Below are 17991 nucleotides of genomic sequence, written 5' to 3'. Positions count from 1 at the left end.
GGACGTTGAGAACACTAGGATTGAATTCCCTACACCTATAGGTCTTGTACAAAAGGATACAGAAAAACTACTCTATCTAACAACTGTGCCAAACTGATTAAGTACACAGTTCGGAGGGGAATCGGAACTACCCTTGTCCAGGTGACAAGGATGCAGTTTGCAACCAAAAAGGAGCGGTGTGCGGCAACCTGCAGGAATCACACCACTATTGGGGTGCTTTTGGTCGTAGGCGTTACAATACCCTTACACAAAGTCCCATGGGATATGTGAGACTGTGTGGGAATCCCATGACTTGCTTGCTTCCATCCCATAGGATGCTAGACTACTTGTATTGTTTTAGTGTACTCACGTGGCTGTGGGGTAGCTTGTACAACGGGCGCGGCTTCTCTGACGGCCTGTTACAATCAAAGGGCAACCTGCAACAACACTGAACAAACAGGACTACACAACAATACGAGAGAAGCCAAGGAACTGTAGTATTGATTGACCCAAGCAGTGGGCCGCGTCAGCAACACTCGGCACAAGCAGTATACTTGGTACGATTGGTATACTTGGCACGTATACTTGGTACAATTAGTATACTTGGCATGGTCAGTATACTCAACACAAGCAGTATACCTGGTACGATTGGTATACTTGGCATGGTCAGTATACTTGGCACGGACAGTATACTTGGCACGGTCAGTATACTCAGCACGGTCAGTATACTCAGCACGGTCAGTATACTCAGCACGGTCAGTATACTCAGCACAATCAGTATACTTGGTACGATCAGTATACTCAGTACCGAGCAATCCAAGCAATCTGAGCAATCCTCTGCTCATGTATATAGCAAGTAGACATGCTGCCCTTATGGCATTGTGTTCAACCTCATCAATCAACTTTGTTATTGGAATCTCACTTGCTCTTGAGCTAGACAGTATACTCTGTACTACTCATTGCAACCAGTCGCCATGGTCTTTGACTAGATGACTACCTGACTATTACAACGGTTATTACAACCCGCCCGGATAGTCTACCCCTGACCACCCGAGCTCTGCTTAGGTGACTGTCAACCCCTATGGCTTTCTGTACCTCTGCTCATCCCCAAGAACCAATCGACTAGTGTCTACAAGCTTTGCTTAAGGCACAAATCGTAACACGGCCGTTCTCCCTACGTTCAATAACTGCTGTCCCCAGGTCCAATAGTTCCTTCTCTTCTGTACGTGTTTGTAACAGGAACCTTATGGAACCTCATGGAACCCCATGGAACCTTATGGAACCCTATGGAACATTATGGAACCCTGTGGAACATTATGGAACAGTAAAGGCTGGGCATCATATTTTGTATGTCACTAGAGGTCGATCACTGAGCTCTGTGCTTGGAGCATGTCAAACGTTTGATTAAAGATTGCAAAAAAACTACGTATCCTGACCTTCAAGTTTACTGTATTGTTGCTCAAACTCGCACTTGGCTGAAGTGTCACCATTACCACGATACACCGGACACTCACTCCCATGCACAATGAATAGGTAGTGTAGTGGAAACTTGAGCTCGCCTGGGATCTTCGCATACTGTCGGGCAGCGTAGACAGTACACGTGTGGGAAGATATTGACGGAATGAACTGATTGTTCTACATGCTACGGAGGGGAGCTATACATAAGAAAATGTCTACGTTGGTGTTGTGTAGCTGTCAACATGTAGTTGTGTGACGTAGCAACCAATGACCAGATAAGCGCCTATGCACCCGACTGCAAGCAGACACTTCAACCGTGACACATACAAATCGGTCTGAGCCTTCTCTCGGCTTGCGTCTCTTGGTCTCCAGCCCCACAAGCCCATAATCCTGTAGATGTGCGTGTCGACAGCGAAGCTCTGCCTCTGCAAGCAGATGCTCAGCAAGCAGAAGGCAGACTTAGCACCTATGCCATGGTATTGCAAGACCTCTTTAATGGCATATTCGTCGCGGAGCTTGAACATGAAGTCGAGGCCCTACTTTCCATGGTGTTCCTTAACATCCAGTAGTAGTTGCGTGGGCATCTTGAAGCCCATACAACAATAACCTTCACCGTACGACATTGCGACAGATGCTCAATATCGTGAGCGTCAGTCCGTCTAAATATTCACCCAAAAGATCCAATTTAGACAGAAGAAGAGTCAAGGATGCTTTCTTCAGGGCTCAACGTTACCCGGGAAGCCTTCCAATTTTTTCCTTTCTTCAGGCCCCGACATGATTTCGAGTGCAACCACCTTTTTCTTTCATACCATTGCTGTCACACTATCACATGATGCTGCGCCGGGTGCACAGTACAAGTAGCGAGATTAGCCACGTCTTCAACCCCATCAATCAAGCATTTTTTTAACTTTTCTTTTGCATCCATCTTGCGCAATGAGCTCCTCACGATATCCTCTTCGCCAATCTGGCATCTCCCGCAATCTACCCTTTTTTGATCCTTCTCTCAGGGACTTGAAAGCCTTGGTGATTGGAGCAACCGGCATCTCAGGCTTCCGCACAATCAGAGCACTATTGGATTCTCCAGAACGATGGTCCAAGGTCTACGCAGCCTCACGAAGCCCATTGTCAAAGAAGTTGCTGTCCTTGCTTCCAGAAGAGCAACGATCTTGCATCCAACACGTCTTCGTTGACATGACCTCTTCTGCTGAGGACATCGCTCAAGCTCTCCGCAAAGCTGATGTTGCGGCTGACTACGTCTTCTACTACGCGTACTTGTCGCCCAAGTCTGGTTCGGCAATGGATCCTAATACGACAGAGGAATTTGTGAAAGTTAACGTGCCGCCTTTCAAAACTTCCTTGGTTCCCTGCCCATTACCGGCACCAAGCCCAGGCGCATCCTCCTGCAGACAGGTGGAAAGAACTGTTGGGTGTAAGAGTTATCGATTCATCTCAGCTATGGAAGTTGCTCAAATAAACAGACGCTAGTAAGTGTGGTAGTCGGTATCCGCCAGAACCTCCTTCCAACAAGAACAACGGTGTCCACATTGGCCGTGTGCGCACATCGATTGTTGAGTCAGACCCACAACCGAGGCATCTTTCGCTAACCTTCTATTACCCTCAAGAAGACGCGCTTCGAGCCTTTTGTGACGAGCATCCCAAGACGAAGTGGAACATAATCTATCCATTTGCCATCCTTGGTGCTACTGAGCACGCATCCATGAACACCTTTTTCAGTTTTGGCATCTATACCGCCATCCAGGCCAACAAAGGTGAGCCACTGAAGTTTGGGGCTGACTTCACATCCTGGCAGTTCGAAGCCGCCCACTCCACTGCCAGGCTGACCGGATACTTGAGTGAGTGGGCTGTGCTGGGGGAGAAGTGCGCAAACCAGTCATTCAACGCTCAGGATGGCGGCCTCTTGAGCTGGGATCGCTTCTTCCACGAATTGGCCCAGTGGTATGGAGTGTTCGAGGTACAGGGCCCAGAGCTTGACGAAAGCAAGCTGCAAACTACGATATTTACAGGCGGCAAGGAAGCCCCTCTTGGATACAGACCACCTACGAAGCTTCGCAACAGCTTCACACTCGCACAGTGGGCGTCTGATTCATCAAGCAAAGAGGTCTGGGAAGAGATCATGGCGAAGTCGGATGGAAATGTGACGGAGAACCCGTGGGCCGGTGACCTGAAAGACTTCTTTATGGGAGACTTTGCATATCTGCCCATCGGCACTCCATCGATGAATAAGGCTAGGAGCTATGGATTCTGCGGATTTGTTGACACTTTGGAAAGCATATTTGAGATGTTCCAAGAGATGGAGAAGCTCGGTACACTACCACCGATGAAGGTGGATGCTGCTCAGCCTCAAGTGTAGTACCCGAGCACGTCGCACGAGTCATGGACCGGAGGTTGAAGAGACTGGAAATGTGTTACAACTCGGGATGGTGCGACTCTGTGCGCAATTTAGTCTCATTAGATCGTAGCTTTTGTTGCAATACAACTCTTGTTCGTTGTCCGTATTGAACAATCTACTCGCTTGTCTGCGCCGTAAGTTAGCGTCGGTGCCTGGTGCATTGACCATGTTGGTGGCCTTGCGGTGATATCTCCATATAACAACGAACTCCTGAGCCTCGAAAGAGGAAGTTGTATACCTAAAGCCACATTCGTTTCAATCCTCTCAAGTCTATCAATTCTAACACTCTTTGACTTTCCGCCTCTTCTCACGATCCGATCTTCCTCAATCAAACATTCACAATCGCAATGGGCGCCGGACAGTCTCAGCCTCGCACAATGTCGCCGGAGCCTTATGTAAGCCCTGAAGAGCGAGCGCAAGCTCAAGCAGAGGTAAGGACTGCACAGACTCAATCTGTTGTCAAATCTTGTGCTGACGTTGATAAGATGCGCGCTAAGCAGCAGGCCGCTTTGGACAAACGCCTAACAAGCCAGCAGAGAAAACCATCACCGAAGCCGACCGCAGATGCGTCGCAACTGGCCAGTGGACGGAAAAAGCTGAGCGCGCTGGAGCAGATGAGTAGAGAGAACATTGGATGGCGAAATGCGGATGCCAACCACGAGATGAGGGGCTGGAATTGAGAGAATGCTCGGAAATGAGGTGGCCAAAGGAAGCGTTGTACGAGTCGGATTGATATGGAATGTCACTGCTATAATGACGTCTCGCCAGCGTCCGGGTTATAGAGGTGGAAGATAAGTGAACTGAAGGACGAACGGAGGGTCCTGGAGAGAGATGCCCCTCCTTTGAACACAACCACAACCTCGGCGACTTGTGCTCAAAGTGCTGCAATTAAAAGTCGAAAGGTTTTGGGTTTGACTAGAGCGAGAGAAACCAATCAATCAATGATCCTCCAAAAAGAAAACGAGACGCCTTCGGTGGTCCGGCGTCGATCGCGCAAGGATTCGTCCGGAACCGGGCTCGGCTTGGGCTAGCGTTGCTGACTAACCTAGCAGTTTCCGTAGTGTCACAGGTGCATCCCTCTTTCACCTGCATCAACTTCATCGCGCACTTTATGTATCTTACGCAGATGGTTGTCCAGGATGACCGAAGCAGAGAATCGCGTCGCAAAACGCAAATCACATACGAAAAGCCGGAGAGGATGTTTCCAATGTAAACAACGTCATACAAAGGTAGGTCCACCGGACCCAATCTAACCAATCAGGGCATAACAAAAGGCTTTGTCGAAATCCTTCACATGTTGTAAGATTTGCCGAGATCGCATCTAGCAGACAACATCACGACTTACAATATCTCGCATGCTAATCGAATGTTCAGTGTAATGAGGCTCGCCCACGATGCGGGAACTGCGTAAGACTGGACATTCATTGCAACTGGCCGGTCATCCAAAATCAATACTCAGCATCCCCTTCCCAATCGAATGGCAGTAGTCACTTGTCCCCGTTGATTGTGGAGCAGCGACCCATCAATAGTCCTGACAACTCTGAACCGAGCGATGCTGATCTTTCAATACCGGACCTTTGTTTGTTGCATCATTGGATGTCGAAATGCTATCAGTCTTTGCGTCCCTACCAGATCTCTATCAAGGAAGACAGTCTTTGGCGCGACGAATGCACCGAAATCGCATTGCAGCATCCCCCTCTCCTTCACGGCTACTTGGCTCTTTCCGCTGTGCACAAAGCGCTCACTGTCCCTAGCTCAGATCGACAAAGTCTTCTTCTGCAGGCCGACTCACACATCTCCCGCGGATTAGCTATCTACAGAAAACATCTTGAGGCGCCCAGCATCGAGAGAGCTATTCCCATGTTCATGACTTCTACGATGCTGTTCACGTACAACCTCGGCTCTGCGCAATTGGAAAAGCCAGAAGATCCAATTGACGGAATTCATCACTGCTTTCGACTTCTAGCTGGAATCAAAATGGTAGTCATGCCGTTCTGGTTACAGATCAAAGATACCAGTGTCTTCTCCCATCTGGTCGATCTGGCCGAAGGTGACGACACGGAGTCTCTCGATGCACGTGGCAAAAACGATACGACTCCAGAGATCCTAGCTTTGGAGGAGTTGACCGGGTACCTGTTGAGTATGCAAGATCGGGAGACCTGTTTGGCGGAAATCAACGAACTTCATAAGACTTCCATACGGCTCCGACATGCGTCCGCGCGAAGTGATGAGTACTCTCTGATCCTTGGGTGGGCTGCTCAGTTACAAGAACACTACATGCACCTCGTCTCGGCCCATAATCCGGTCGCCTGTATCATCGTCGCCTATTTCGCTGCGCTGTTAGCTCAGGCTCGTCCGGTCTGGTGGGTGGGAAATTGGCCGCAGTGGCTTCTCACAGGTTGCGAACAGCTACTTGCAGCAACACCTGAGCTCGCCAAGTGGCTTGACTGGCCTCGACGAATCATGAATGCCCGAACCTGGAGCGTTGTCTCTACTCCAGTCTCTTTCGATCATCCTAGCACTGGACCATGAGCACAGCCTGCCTGTACCATCCTTACAAACCAACACGACAAAATCGGATCGTTCTTGTCGTCATCAGATCTGTTGGCTGCCGGACGTTGCATCGCTCGACTCAGGTACAAGGGGTACTCAATGCAAACCTGCAAGCTCTCCGTCGATTGAGGATCGGAGAAGGGTCACCGTCTGCACTGTTTCGGTCAAGGACAGCTTGTTGTTTACCGAAGGCCCACCGAGCTGCAGTGCTGCATGCCCGGGGACAACGTCGCCCATGCCTCGGCAAGATCTGACAGGGGTGAGTCTGAAGCGAGGGTACCAAATCAGGCTCCGAAACGGGTAACAGTTGCGAGATATGTCCTTCCCAGCTGGTGTTGAGCCTCAGATGCATCATGCCCCGGGTCGGGGCAGTGCAACACCGTAAAGGATGTCAGAGGGGTACGCCTTCTTCATGTACGAAACGATTTGCGACATTCCCGTCAAGTGGGGACGCCAAGACGCGGCTGCATATACGCTTTACGACGAGCGCTTCCACCAATGACAAGTGGTTTGGACCCAACTAACATCGGATGCACTTTCCTGCATTTGTACTCATCAGCCTTTAGCGCGCAAAAGTGTACGCGGAATAGAGTATACGATATACGGTCTCCAGATTGTCGGCAAGGAACGACAATGGTTGCTATAAGGCTGCGACATCGTCCACTTTGTCGAACGGTCAGCAACACCGTACGACTGCTCGTCTAACCGCACGCACGACCCCGAAGGCCTCCAGACGCATTCGCTTCAACGACAATTGACATGGCCGAAGACAAGCCCCGCCCGGCTCTCGATGATCCTAATGCCTATGTCCTGTATCGATACCATCCATCCCAGATCGCTGCTATCATCTTTGTCGTACTATTTGCCCTTACAACCATCCTCCACCTCTTTCAGCTCATCAAGAAGAGAACATGGTACTTCATACCGCTAGTTGTCGGCGGTGCATGTAAGTACCACAGCGTCGCCCATGGTAACGGACATGCGCTGATTCTGTCTGAACAGTTGAAACCATTGGATTTGTCGGACGAGTACTCTCAAAGAACGACGTTTGGGCTCTCGGTCCTTTCATTATGCAATCCCTCCTGATCCTCGTCGCCCCCGCGCTGTTTGCCGCTTCGATCTACATCATACTTGGGCGGGTCATTCTCATGGTGGACGGCGAGCGTTATTCGCTCGTTCGGCAGAAGTGGCTCACGAAGACGTTTGTGGCAGGTGATGTGCTCAGCTTTATGATGCAAGGCTCTGGTAAGTCGGACTGAAAGTTTGGACTATTGTCCTAAGCTAACATACATTTCAGGTGGAGGTATCATGGCTGGAGGAACCCTTAACTCAATGGAAACTGGCGAGAAGATCATCATTGGCGGTCTCTTCGTCCAACTTGTCTTCTTCGCCTTCTTCGTTTGCGTAGCCGGGGACTTTCATCGCCGTCTAATCAAGGACATACCCGTCAAGAAGCGGTACACACCCGCTGCGCTGTTCCGCAAAGCCCGCCATAGCGATTTCGATTCCTCCAACATCCCGATCACCGCCGTTCTCTCACGCGAAGCTGTCCATGAGCTGCCCTGGAAACGCCACCTCTACGTTTTATATGCTGTGAGCGCGCTGATTCTTATTCGAAGCATTTTCCGAGTCATCGAATACATCCAAGGCAATGCGGGATACCTGCTTAGCCACGAGGTGTACCTCTACGTTTTCGACGCTACCCTGATGTTCTTCGTCATGATCACTTTCAACTGGGTCCACCCAAGCCAAGTCACCAATCTCTATCAGAAGCGCCAGTCCGCTCATGGCACTGTTGAACTGCAGCAAACTCACGACGAGTATCTGGGTCACAACAACAGCAGCGATATCAGCCACGGTAAGCCTGAGTCAAGAGTTGGAATCTTTGTCTGAGTGCTGCGGTACTGAGGCCTGTAACAGAACAGAAGAGATGGTCGCGCAATCCGAGAACGCAGATTGTGTAGGGTGGATGGATCTCATCACGGCAAATACACGCTTAGAGGCTTCCAATTGCCATCGGCCGAAAGATTTACAACCTCAATAGAGGCATGCATCGACCCATTTTCTATGCACACAATGTGGCAACTACCTCCACAGTACAGGGTCCACCCCTTGACAGTATACACATGGCGCATACTTGGTTCGTAGACTCTAGACGTTTCCAATGAAACCCGAAGACATCGTACCTCAGATCATCGGATGGTTCAGTGAGCTTGTGAGTTAATGTCTCTTAAGTAACAATTTGCCGCATACATGCGCGACTCTCATCATCTTGGAATTTACTCAGTTTTTACTTCCAATATCGTTCGCCGACTAACAGTGTACTGTGGGGGCTACAGCGACGTTGGCAGACATCTCAGGATATTTCGATAACGCTCAAGGGCATTGCCAAGACGTTGTAGCCTTCATTTTGCTGCGTCACGAGAGCATGTGTCCTTGTCATGAGAATGCACTAAAACTCCACGTGTAATTTGGGACTTGCTTCAATGAAGGCGAGGTGGATCCTCACATATGTCTACAATAGCTACCCTGATCCAGGAGGTATTCAGCATGTACCGGTCTATCGCTTATTCTACCAAGACAGCATTGTAGATATATCGTGCTGCGCTAGATCAGCGTATAGCCAGCCTGGTCGAGTGGCTCTGGGAAGTTCACGAGATTTAAGTACGACTTGTGTCTAACTCTGACAGTAGTAGTACATGCATCTCTTCAACGCAGCTGCCGTCAACCATTCTACGGGACGAACGATGATGATCTGTTACGGTTTAGGGTGCTACTGCCTGTCGTACCTCACCTGCCATAAGAATAACTGTCGCAGTACAGTTAGATCAGTACACTAAGGTTGAGTATAAACGGACCGATATGATACTCCGTTAAACAATTATAGTAACACAACAGTCTCATGGTCAAACCTCCCTGTCCTCACACTATTTAAACACACAGCTTAGTTCAATACAACCTCAGTTCAATCCTTCAATACTTCCGCACACGCGTACTGATCACTCACAATTTACCGTAACACATTCTGATTCGATATATATTGATTCGATATACTGTACTAGGTCAAAAGTCTGGTCGCGGCAACGCTCGGGCCATGTGCCCGCACAAACTTCAGAACATGTAGCATGAATTCAACTCTACAAAATTCTACCTAAATGAGAGCCTTTTCTTCCCAAATTGATCATGATAGATTGCCCGGTCATGAATTATCAGAACACACTTGGGATGGAATAATTGCTGCTGTAGAGAGTGGGCTAGGGACACGTGAAGCAGCTGAACAGTTTAAAACATCACAACGCAATGTGCAGCGCACAATCAAGAGATGGAACGCTACTGCCAGCAATGCCAGCAAAGCTCGTACAGGCCGCCCACCTACTCTATCACATCGGCAGAAACGGCTTCTGTTCAGGATAGCCAGGAAAACTCCTAAAATTGAGTACCGGTCTCTTCTTCAAGAAGCTGGTCTGTGGCTTGATGGTGCAGCACCCTCTGCTTCAAAGAGTACTGTATAACAAGCCCTTGCTGCAGAAGGGCTGCACAAGTTCAGATCAATACGCCGTCCTAAGATCACTCAGAATGTGGCCCGATTACGCCTTAAATATGCTACAGAATGGAAAGGATTCAATCACAAGAGGAGGACTATAAAGTTTAGTGATGAGTGTACTGTAGCCCGTGGTTCTGGACGCTCTGCTACATGGGTTTTCCACTATCCTTATGAGAAATTTCATCACGACAAAGTAGAGGAAGTTACTACAGCACGCCAGAAATCTCAAATGGTTTGGGGTTCAATTTGGGTGACTCCTGGGGGACGGGTTGGGAGGTCTCTTCTCATAGTCATGGACCGGGATTACACTTCTCCAAGGAAAGGATACACAGCATGGAGCTATTATAAATCACTTGAGGATGGTCTTGTGCCTCAGTACAAGCCTGGCGAGATGTTTATGCAGGATAACGCAAAGATCCACACAGCAAAGAAGACAAAGGAGTGGTTAGAGTGTCATGGAATTGGACTATTGAACACCCTCCCTATTCTCCTGATCTCAACCCAATCGAACATATGTGGTGGGCACTTAAAAGGAAGCTCCATGAGCTCCACCCTGAGTATGATCTACTTGGAGAGTCTCAGGAGGAGTGGGATTGATTCTGTGAGGGGCTGAAAGAGGCCTGGTTAGCCATCCCAGATAAACTAATCAGGAAGCTGATTTATTCTATGCCAGACCGGCTAGAAGCAGTAGAGGATGCAAATGGTTATCAGACTAAATATTAAGTGTTTCTTATTAATTTCATGTCTTGAAGAACTATTTTGATTCACAATTGACTGAGTTATGGTGATTTGAATTCACAAAGTTGATGATGGTGGGGTTGCCCATGCACCGCTGCGACCAGACTTTTGACTCGTGATTGTATATTGCACGCTCTTATAACATCGCAAAGCCGAACGCAGCAGCTGCGCGATCCGCAGTCTTGACGGCAGAGTTCAAAAGTTTCCAGCGAGTTTTGTGCTTTTTTTTTTTTTTTTTTTTTTTTTTTAGATGCAACTCGACTGCGATGTAATTCTCTGTATCCTTTAGGAGTTCTAGGGTCTGTACACATGATTACCGATGCTTCCGTGTCTTCGGTAAGAATGATTTTATCCAAATGCTTCTACAAAATGTGAACTTGATGTTCTCGTGATCCAGAACAAACCCTGAGATGATACCACTTCACTCGAATAGCAACTCATCAGGCTCTGACACGCATCTTACACTACAGCGTATGCTTCTTCCTGATCACACTGAAGTTCTCCTAGCTCTGTACACTACAAAGAACGCCCTTCGTCTTCCGTCTTGATGATTAGCGCAGGGAAGGCGTGGCCAGATTCCTATGTAGTTCCGTTCTTTCTGAGTATGGCGGCCTGATCGTATTTGACAGTTTATCGCCACAAAGGAGCTCGTTCCCATCGAGTACTGGGCGCGTCCATTGGGACATCTACATCACGCTGTCAGCACCGACAGGGTACAGAGATTCGGAACGCAAAAGTTTTACAATCTCCATACGCTAAGTGAAGCATTTGTAGGTCTTTGCAAACATAACTGAAGTAGCCTGTGGATTTCCTGCTACATCTGCGGTCAGACTTCTCCCCAGCGCTGTATTCACAGGAGATAAGATGCTTCGTAGCTACGGCCCCATCTACCACAGTGGAAAAGATGACAGAACAAATTAAGCAGAGGCCCCGTTAGGTACTGGAAGGGTTTTTAGTACATGATGTGGTCTTGCACGAGAGCGCGATGGCTTTTCTGAGCCATCACACACAGCAGGCTGGTAATTCCCACAATATTAACTGTTGCTTGAAGGTACCCATGAACGCGATCAATTGTATAGAACAGTAATGCGTGAAGAAGATGCATTGTTCTTGTGGACCCCCGTGCGTCGTGAAGGAGGCGCTGTTCGCAGCGATGATCTGAGCTGAGTCCGGCGAAGATGCATTGGAAAGTGGAGCTGTCACTGTGTACGTGAGAAAGATGGCAATCAAATTGCTTGCCCAAAGCCTTCAGACAGACCATGTGAGCTCGTCAGACCTTCCAGAGTAATGTTCAAGTGCAATACCACGTCTGGTGGAGAAAGACCATTCGCACCGAATACCTCCGCAACATCACCTAAATGCAGATTCTGTAGACCGTTTCGGTTGTGGATATGAGAGGGGCAGGGTATTGTCAATAGTATTCGAGTGGGTGTGTTGATGATTGATATGTTTCCCTGCGTAGTGTAGATAAGGCAACCGGAAATGTAGCCCTATCAGATCGTCGAAAGCTCGGAACACACTATTAATCCATCAGTACATGCATTTGTGTCGTAAGCTGCTGTACCTCAACATCATCCCGTCCGTCATCCCGCAGATAGATCACGCTGAAAGCGGTGAACTGGTGGGGATTGCACCGAGATTCGACCTGCCGATCAGGTCCTTGACCACAATGCCAGAGTATGTGGTGTACGTCCAGTTCAACATTCTCGATTCTACAGCGCTGATGATGGTGTGATCGAATATATTTCGGCTCCAACTCACGCTATCGAAGACCAAGTTGTCGATGTTAGTGTGCGAAAGCGTAGTATTGGCGATGAGACTGTTGCGAATTGCGACTTTGTAAAATCAACATCGACAAAGTTGCAGTTCAAGAATGCATAAGCTCCGGGCGGCCCTGAAGGCATGTCAGCCCTAGTAACATGCCTATCGCAACATGGTAGAACAAGTCGATCTCATTCTTTGGCTTCGATGTCAGTCGTCTGTTCGGAGTATCGTCGCTTTCGAAAAGTTGAGCGATCCAATTTTCCTCCGCGGAAGAGGCTTAGTAGATCTTTATATGCTTGCACGAACAAATCGTGGGGATGAAAATAATCTCCGTCCGCAACGACCAGGCTGTTTGGGTCCGTGGGAGTGATCGGTAATCCATGACGTTCAACGGCGTCGGTGTTAGTTCCAGTTGCGCTCATTGGCGAATGTTGTCTCGCTAATACCTTCTCCATGTCACAGAATATTGTCCGCGGCGCCTGTGGGTCTAGACGTTCGCTTAGCGGATTGGATGCGGGGAAAGTTTGCCAACCGAAGCTCATTTATAAACTATCCTGGGGGTTGCAAACAACCTCAACATATGAGCAAGGTACCCACCTACGATGCAGCCTCTTTGCTGAGGCGAGCCGCTAGGTCAGGGACGGCTTATTGGTATCGCACAAGATCTCTGCTTTTGCACCCGAAGCAGGCAACCTGACATGCCAGGCGAGATGACTCACCTGCTACCCGCTGAAGCGAGGCATTCAATACTCTGCAAGCGCAGCAGCTGGTGAACGGTGAGAGTTCGCGCTTCTTTGTGCCGAAAGGTAAAGGAAGCAGACCAGTGTAGGGTACCAAGTCCGCGCACAAGTGAGTCGAAGGCTCAGACCCAATGGTACGTTGTGAGGTTGGTCCAGTTACGCATGCGAACGGTAGGCGACAGGAAGATGGTGAAAGTGGAACTTGTCGTGGGAGCGTGTATGAAAACCTTGGGTGAGTAGTTTGGTAAGTGGTGAGCTAGGGTTGTGACTGCCATGTTCGTTGGCAAAATCACCTGCCTCACCAACCATGGAACACACTGAGTGAACCATGGAATTGGAATAACATTTGCTACGCTACCGTTCCAGTACAGTTTATGCTGCTAAAGGGATCCGTCTTGCTGCACGACCATCACCAGTACGCTCATTACCGTGAAATGAACCTCCCATATGCTCTGCACAAGAATTTGGCTATGATTCCACCGCGCATGATGCTGTTTTGTATGTACATTGTGAATTATGTGTTCCTTTCCACGCTGCGCCGACCTACAATGCCAATTGTTTCCCAAACTCCATACTCTCGTGTTGATGGCACCATGGGTCTCGTTGAGTCGATCGAAATGTGATTCCCAGATAACAATGAAGCTGAGCCTTCAATCGTTATCTCTTGTCCACCTGTCAAGATCCTACTCGCATTTGAATGCTGATTGACAGCATTCTCTTCAAGCTCGTGGCCGCAATTGTATTGCAGTCTAGCTGCATAGAAACCGATCTGTGTATGGACCGGTGGCCTTATGCGCAGCGCCGGTACTGTATGTTGGTGCGAAGCAGGATTTGGTGTTAGGTTGCCCTGCTTTCAACCATGTGTTCACTCGTCTTCCGGAGATGAGACCTTGTCAACTGAGCCGGGGCCAGAGTAGGAACTTCCTGACAGTGGTGAAGGCAGAGCGTTTCGCTGGCCTCCAATTGCCAATCGGTCTGCCTCGCGCTGTAGGTATAGTTTCAACCGAGCATCGGGGCAATCCGTATGCTGGCCAACGAGCTCCATCAAGTCTCGCATGCCACTCTTCAGTAACTCAACTTCGGCTTTGAGTATCTTGTTTCGTCGTTCCACGTCCCGTGCTGTTTCCACCAACTCTTCCTGCTGCCTCTTCTGTTTGTTCCTGCATTTGCTCGCAGCCTTACGATTCTTCTCAAGGTATATGGCTCGCGCGGATCCTGGTTCTGCATACTCTGATCCACGTCTCCGTCCTACTTGCACTTGTGGCGTCGATACCAAGTGCGGTTCGAAGTTGGATTGCAGACTGTCGCAGCGGCGCTTTGACGATAAAGAGTCGGTATCGTTGATGAAAGTTTCATAGTTCGACGGGGCGGTATGGCGCATCTGACTATCGAACGATATTTTAGTGTCGGAGCCAGGTGACGCGTGGTCGACATCGAAACTTGTGTCTATTGGCGAAATCGTTGCAGAGCCATACGGCTCTATCTGGGTGTTGCTTGCCGTAAACATAGCAGGCGATGAATACAAGCCTGCTGTGGAGACTCCAAGAGGCGCATTTCTGCTGGACTGTGTTTTGAAATCGTGGATAAAGGGTTCGGCAGTAGATTTATTGCAAAAGTCGTGATCGTTTGAGTTTGTTTGTTCGAAGTTGGATTGAAATAAGAATTGTCGGTCAGAGGGTCGCGCATTGGCCACGGGAAAGCCAGGAGCCCAATGATCTGTTGTGCCGTACATGGAGGCTGTTTTGGACGTCATGTTGAAGTCCAGCTCGAAGTGCAGAGGTTGAGCGCCCAAGGATTGCATTCCTAGTACCGCAGTCGACATGGAACAGAGGAGTGGAGTAATTGACAGGTGGGTGAGGGAGGTGGGGTGTTAGTATTCTTGAAAGTTAGGGTGTGTCCCCTTCCAAGATTAGTAGGCTGGGGAGATGCAAGCTCGGTTTCCACGGGAGAAGGTAACCTGGAACCATTAAAGGCAAAGCGTGCTTATAATGACTTTCAATCCGCCTCAGACTGGACGCGAAAAATCCATTGAAAGCGCTTCCGGTTGGCTGCTGATCATGATGCAACGGCATTGATAGCACGTAGCGGAGAATCGGCCATTTTGCAGCAAACCTTTGAGCAAGGGTATGGGAATCCAGCCCTGGCCCATGCGCCCGGGATGATGCTACTTTGCGATTGGAGAGGACATTTGTGCCATCGCGGTGCTTACAAGAGGGGTGCAAAACGCACTGCTAGCGTCGCACGGATTATCGAAGCTCATCGGAGCCGTCATAAATACAGCGTGTATTTTACATACAAATTAGGACTAAGGAGATGCCTTGGTATGGCGTATGGCTTCCCCTTGCCTCTAGACATGAAAATTATTGAAATGTCTCCTTCTAGACCTGGTGGCGACGTGTGTGGCCTGACAAACGGGGCATATTGAGCGCCGATCCGGCTGTTGACCCAGCCTATGGAAAGAGAGTAGGCGTGAGGGTTACTGGGCGGCATCAAGGGAAGCCTGCATACCACCGGAAGGCTGTAAACGCGTCGTTAGGCTGATCCTCCTGCAGACAGAGCTCAAATACAGCGCTCTACCCAGCTTTCCACGTCATATACAGTGGGACTCTCCGCAATTCAACACCACGTGCAGTGAAGACTGTCGAATTTAGCGTATGAACATACAACGTTTCATGAGCTGAGTCTGACAAACCGGCGTTCGCACGACTCGAGTGACAGTGGAGTCTGCCACCAGAGACGGGACAATGACATGGGGAATCCGTTCAAACACCTCAGTTTGCACCTGGCTGTTTCCTCTTTGGTCAAGACACGGCCAGCGGTTGCAGGCCCCAAGACTTCTTATTTGACGTCAGCCTGCTCAGCTTTGCGTAGTCTTGTCCCGTCTGCTATGCCAGGGAGAACGTATACCATATGGCTGCTCCTCCTTAGCGACCCACAGTCTCGGTGAAGATTACCTTGGCCAACGGAAAAGTTGACAGGGGATAGGAATTCTTTCCAGCCTATGAATCGCTGTTTCTTCACTTCGCGTTGCCTATATATGAATGGCTTTGATAAGCGGCCGTTGCCTCCAACTCGTTACCTCGCTGTGTCCGCCCGACGTTTGATCACATTTAGGAAGGTCTAGAATATATACAAATGCAGGCTGTCTACAGCAGAGACGCCAACTCAACAGTCACTCAGGCCAGGCCCAGCTCGTGCAGCCGAGTAAACACCGACTGCATGAATTCTCTCGGAGCAACGACGCAGCAGTCGCCTGCTCACGGAACTCAGATTTTGCATATTACCGATCGTGGGCTCAGCAGAATGCGTCATCTCAGGAATCGGATCGATTGGCATACAGCGCTCGAGTCAGGTAGCTCGAAAGGCTTATGCTCATCTTGGAACCTCTAAGAAGAGTCTACTCTAAGCAATGGGGAAATCGAGCCATCGTTCAGGTCCTTACTCTTACTCAAGTTCCCCTCAAACGACGATTAATCCAGTGTGTGACCTTAACTTTTGAGATACATGTACACTGACTGTAATGTGTAGATTAGCAACTAAGATAATGCGATATCGCAATCGACCTGTATAGAAGGTCCACGTGCTATCTGAGCAGCATGCATTCTCAAGCGATCGCGAACTTCCTTCCGAGTGCCCGACCTGGTCACCTCAGTACGTTTTGTCCTCTGCCAGGCCATCGCACGATTCACCAGTTCGTCGGAGATGTCTCCCGTCTTGGTGCGGAGATTCCAATTCATGATTCAAAATGCTGGATGTTGATGCCGGTGAGGTTCGTCACTCATGAGGTCAACTTTCGAGGTTCATTGAAACAACGCCGGTCAATTGCGCCGGAGCCAATCACACGAGTCTTGACATCTAATACGAACACTCTCTGTTACTTTGTGTGTTACGCCGCGGAGACTACTCGGCGCATTGCTCCGTCCAGCCTTGTTCTTGCTTTGCATCAATGCGTTCACCCCACTGAAAACCTTAGATATCAACACAGCTCACGAGCTTCAGGTATATCAGACCGACACGATGAGCGCCTTCACACACGGCAAGAGCATTCGAAATACTAGAGTACCCGAAAAGGAACCTCGTTTGTAGGCTAGCCACAAATATTCCGCGGAGAGGCTCTTTGCTAGGCCTAATCCCCCAAGACAATTCAGAGTGGAGCGCTTCCAAATTGCGAAGTGACCTTCGGCAATGCGTCACATGCAACAGTGGGTCTCAGGGAACACATTGGCAAGGTCAGAGCACACGCACATGAGAATGCTTCACCACGGGCAGGGCATCAACAAGCCAGGCTGACTCGTGCGACAGGGACGAAATGCGAGAGGATCGCTCTTAAGACCCGGCACAGATGTGCCGTGACACGTCGTGAAAGATGCCAATACTGCCGCACAGCTGTGTCTCCCTCAGAAGTCACGAACTCAATGCGATGCTACATAGTGGTGACTATTATGAGGCGTATCTGATCTCTCCGCGCGCAGTAAGGTGATCTTTATGCCCCTGGAAAGGCGTCTATCAGGGTGTACATGCCGATTCTCGCGATCGCTGGGCATCGTCTCGATCCCACACCCATGCATCCTCCAAACCGCAACACTGTGCTTATCCAAGGTGACGCTCGATATGAGAAAACACCCGGTGGACGCCCGGTGGGTAAGTACTGGTCGACTTACCTGGCGGCCCTGGATGAGGTACGTAGCTGAAGGATTCCGCATATGGGAGGTCCATCGTTGGAAAACGTTCCACCAATGGGCAAACAGGGCAGCAGGGCTGAGGCGATGGGTGCAAGGCCCACTGAGATGATGCGTGCTGCCACA

General features: G+C 49.5%; 7 protein-coding genes across 7 annotated transcripts; 5 read left to right on the top strand and 2 right to left on the bottom strand.

The window, feature by feature from the left end:
* Positions 1-1365: 1365 nt before the first annotated feature.
* Positions 1366-1961, bottom strand: BU25DRAFT_403620 (uncharacterized protein; the record flags this gene model as incomplete). Its single annotated transcript, XM_033705086.1, has 2 exons — positions 1366-1554; positions 1761-1961. The coding sequence occupies 2 exons, from the start codon at positions 1959-1961 to the stop codon at positions 1402-1404; spliced, it is 354 nt and encodes a 117-aa protein (XP_033556071.1). The 3' UTR covers positions 1366-1401.
* Positions 1962-2370: 409 nt separating this feature from the next.
* Positions 2371-3808, top strand: BU25DRAFT_435221 (uncharacterized protein; the record flags this gene model as incomplete). The annotated part of the gene is made up of 3 exons (XM_033708903.1): positions 2371-2772; positions 2823-2864; positions 2966-3808. 3 exons carry the CDS (start codon positions 2371-2373, stop codon positions 3806-3808), a joined length of 1287 nt encoding a protein of 428 aa, XP_033556070.1.
* Positions 3809-4089: 281 nt separating this feature from the next.
* Positions 4090-4809, top strand: BU25DRAFT_415712 (uncharacterized protein). The gene has a single exon (XM_033707595.1). It carries the CDS (start codon positions 4195-4197, stop codon positions 4525-4527), a length of 333 nt encoding a protein of 110 aa, XP_033556069.1. The 5' UTR covers positions 4090-4194; the 3' UTR covers positions 4528-4809.
* Positions 4810-4986: 177 nt separating this feature from the next.
* BU25DRAFT_353479 (uncharacterized protein) lies at positions 4987-6379 on the top strand (the record flags this gene model as incomplete). Its single annotated transcript, XM_033703458.1, has 2 exons — positions 4987-5076; positions 5222-6379. 2 exons carry the CDS (start codon positions 4987-4989, stop codon positions 6377-6379), a joined length of 1248 nt encoding a protein of 415 aa, XP_033556068.1.
* A 578-nt stretch (positions 6380-6957) lies between these two features.
* Positions 6958-8336, top strand: BU25DRAFT_228722 (RTA1-domain-containing protein). The gene is made up of 3 exons (XM_033701395.1): positions 6958-7346; positions 7403-7645; positions 7698-8336. The coding sequence occupies exons 1-3, from the start codon at positions 7160-7162 to the stop codon at positions 8291-8293; spliced, it is 1026 nt and encodes a 341-aa protein (XP_033556067.1). The 5' UTR covers positions 6958-7159; the 3' UTR covers positions 8294-8336.
* A 5715-nt stretch (positions 8337-14051) lies between these two features.
* Positions 14052-14939, bottom strand: BU25DRAFT_426129 (uncharacterized protein; the record flags this gene model as incomplete). The annotated part of the gene is made up of 1 exon (XM_033708400.1): positions 14052-14939. The coding sequence occupies one exon, from the start codon at positions 14937-14939 to the stop codon at positions 14052-14054; it is 888 nt and encodes a 295-aa protein (XP_033556066.1).
* A 1667-nt stretch (positions 14940-16606) lies between these two features.
* On the top strand, positions 16607-17567 carry BU25DRAFT_228699 (uncharacterized protein). The gene is made up of 3 exons (XM_033701394.1): positions 16607-16664; positions 16715-17415; positions 17489-17567. Exon 2 carries the CDS (start codon positions 16783-16785, stop codon positions 17242-17244), a length of 462 nt encoding a protein of 153 aa, XP_033556065.1. The 5' UTR covers positions 16607-16664; positions 16715-16782; the 3' UTR covers positions 17245-17415; positions 17489-17567.
* The last annotated feature ends 424 nt before the right edge of the window (positions 17568-17991 follow it).

Source organism: Macroventuria anomochaeta (assembly GCF_010093625.1).
Source record: "Macroventuria anomochaeta strain CBS 525.71 unplaced genomic scaffold BU25scaffold_50, whole genome shotgun sequence".
Lineage (NCBI taxonomy): Eukaryota > Fungi > Ascomycota > Dothideomycetes > Pleosporales > Didymellaceae > Macroventuria > Macroventuria anomochaeta.
This window is presented reverse-complemented; position numbering and strand designations above follow the sequence as displayed.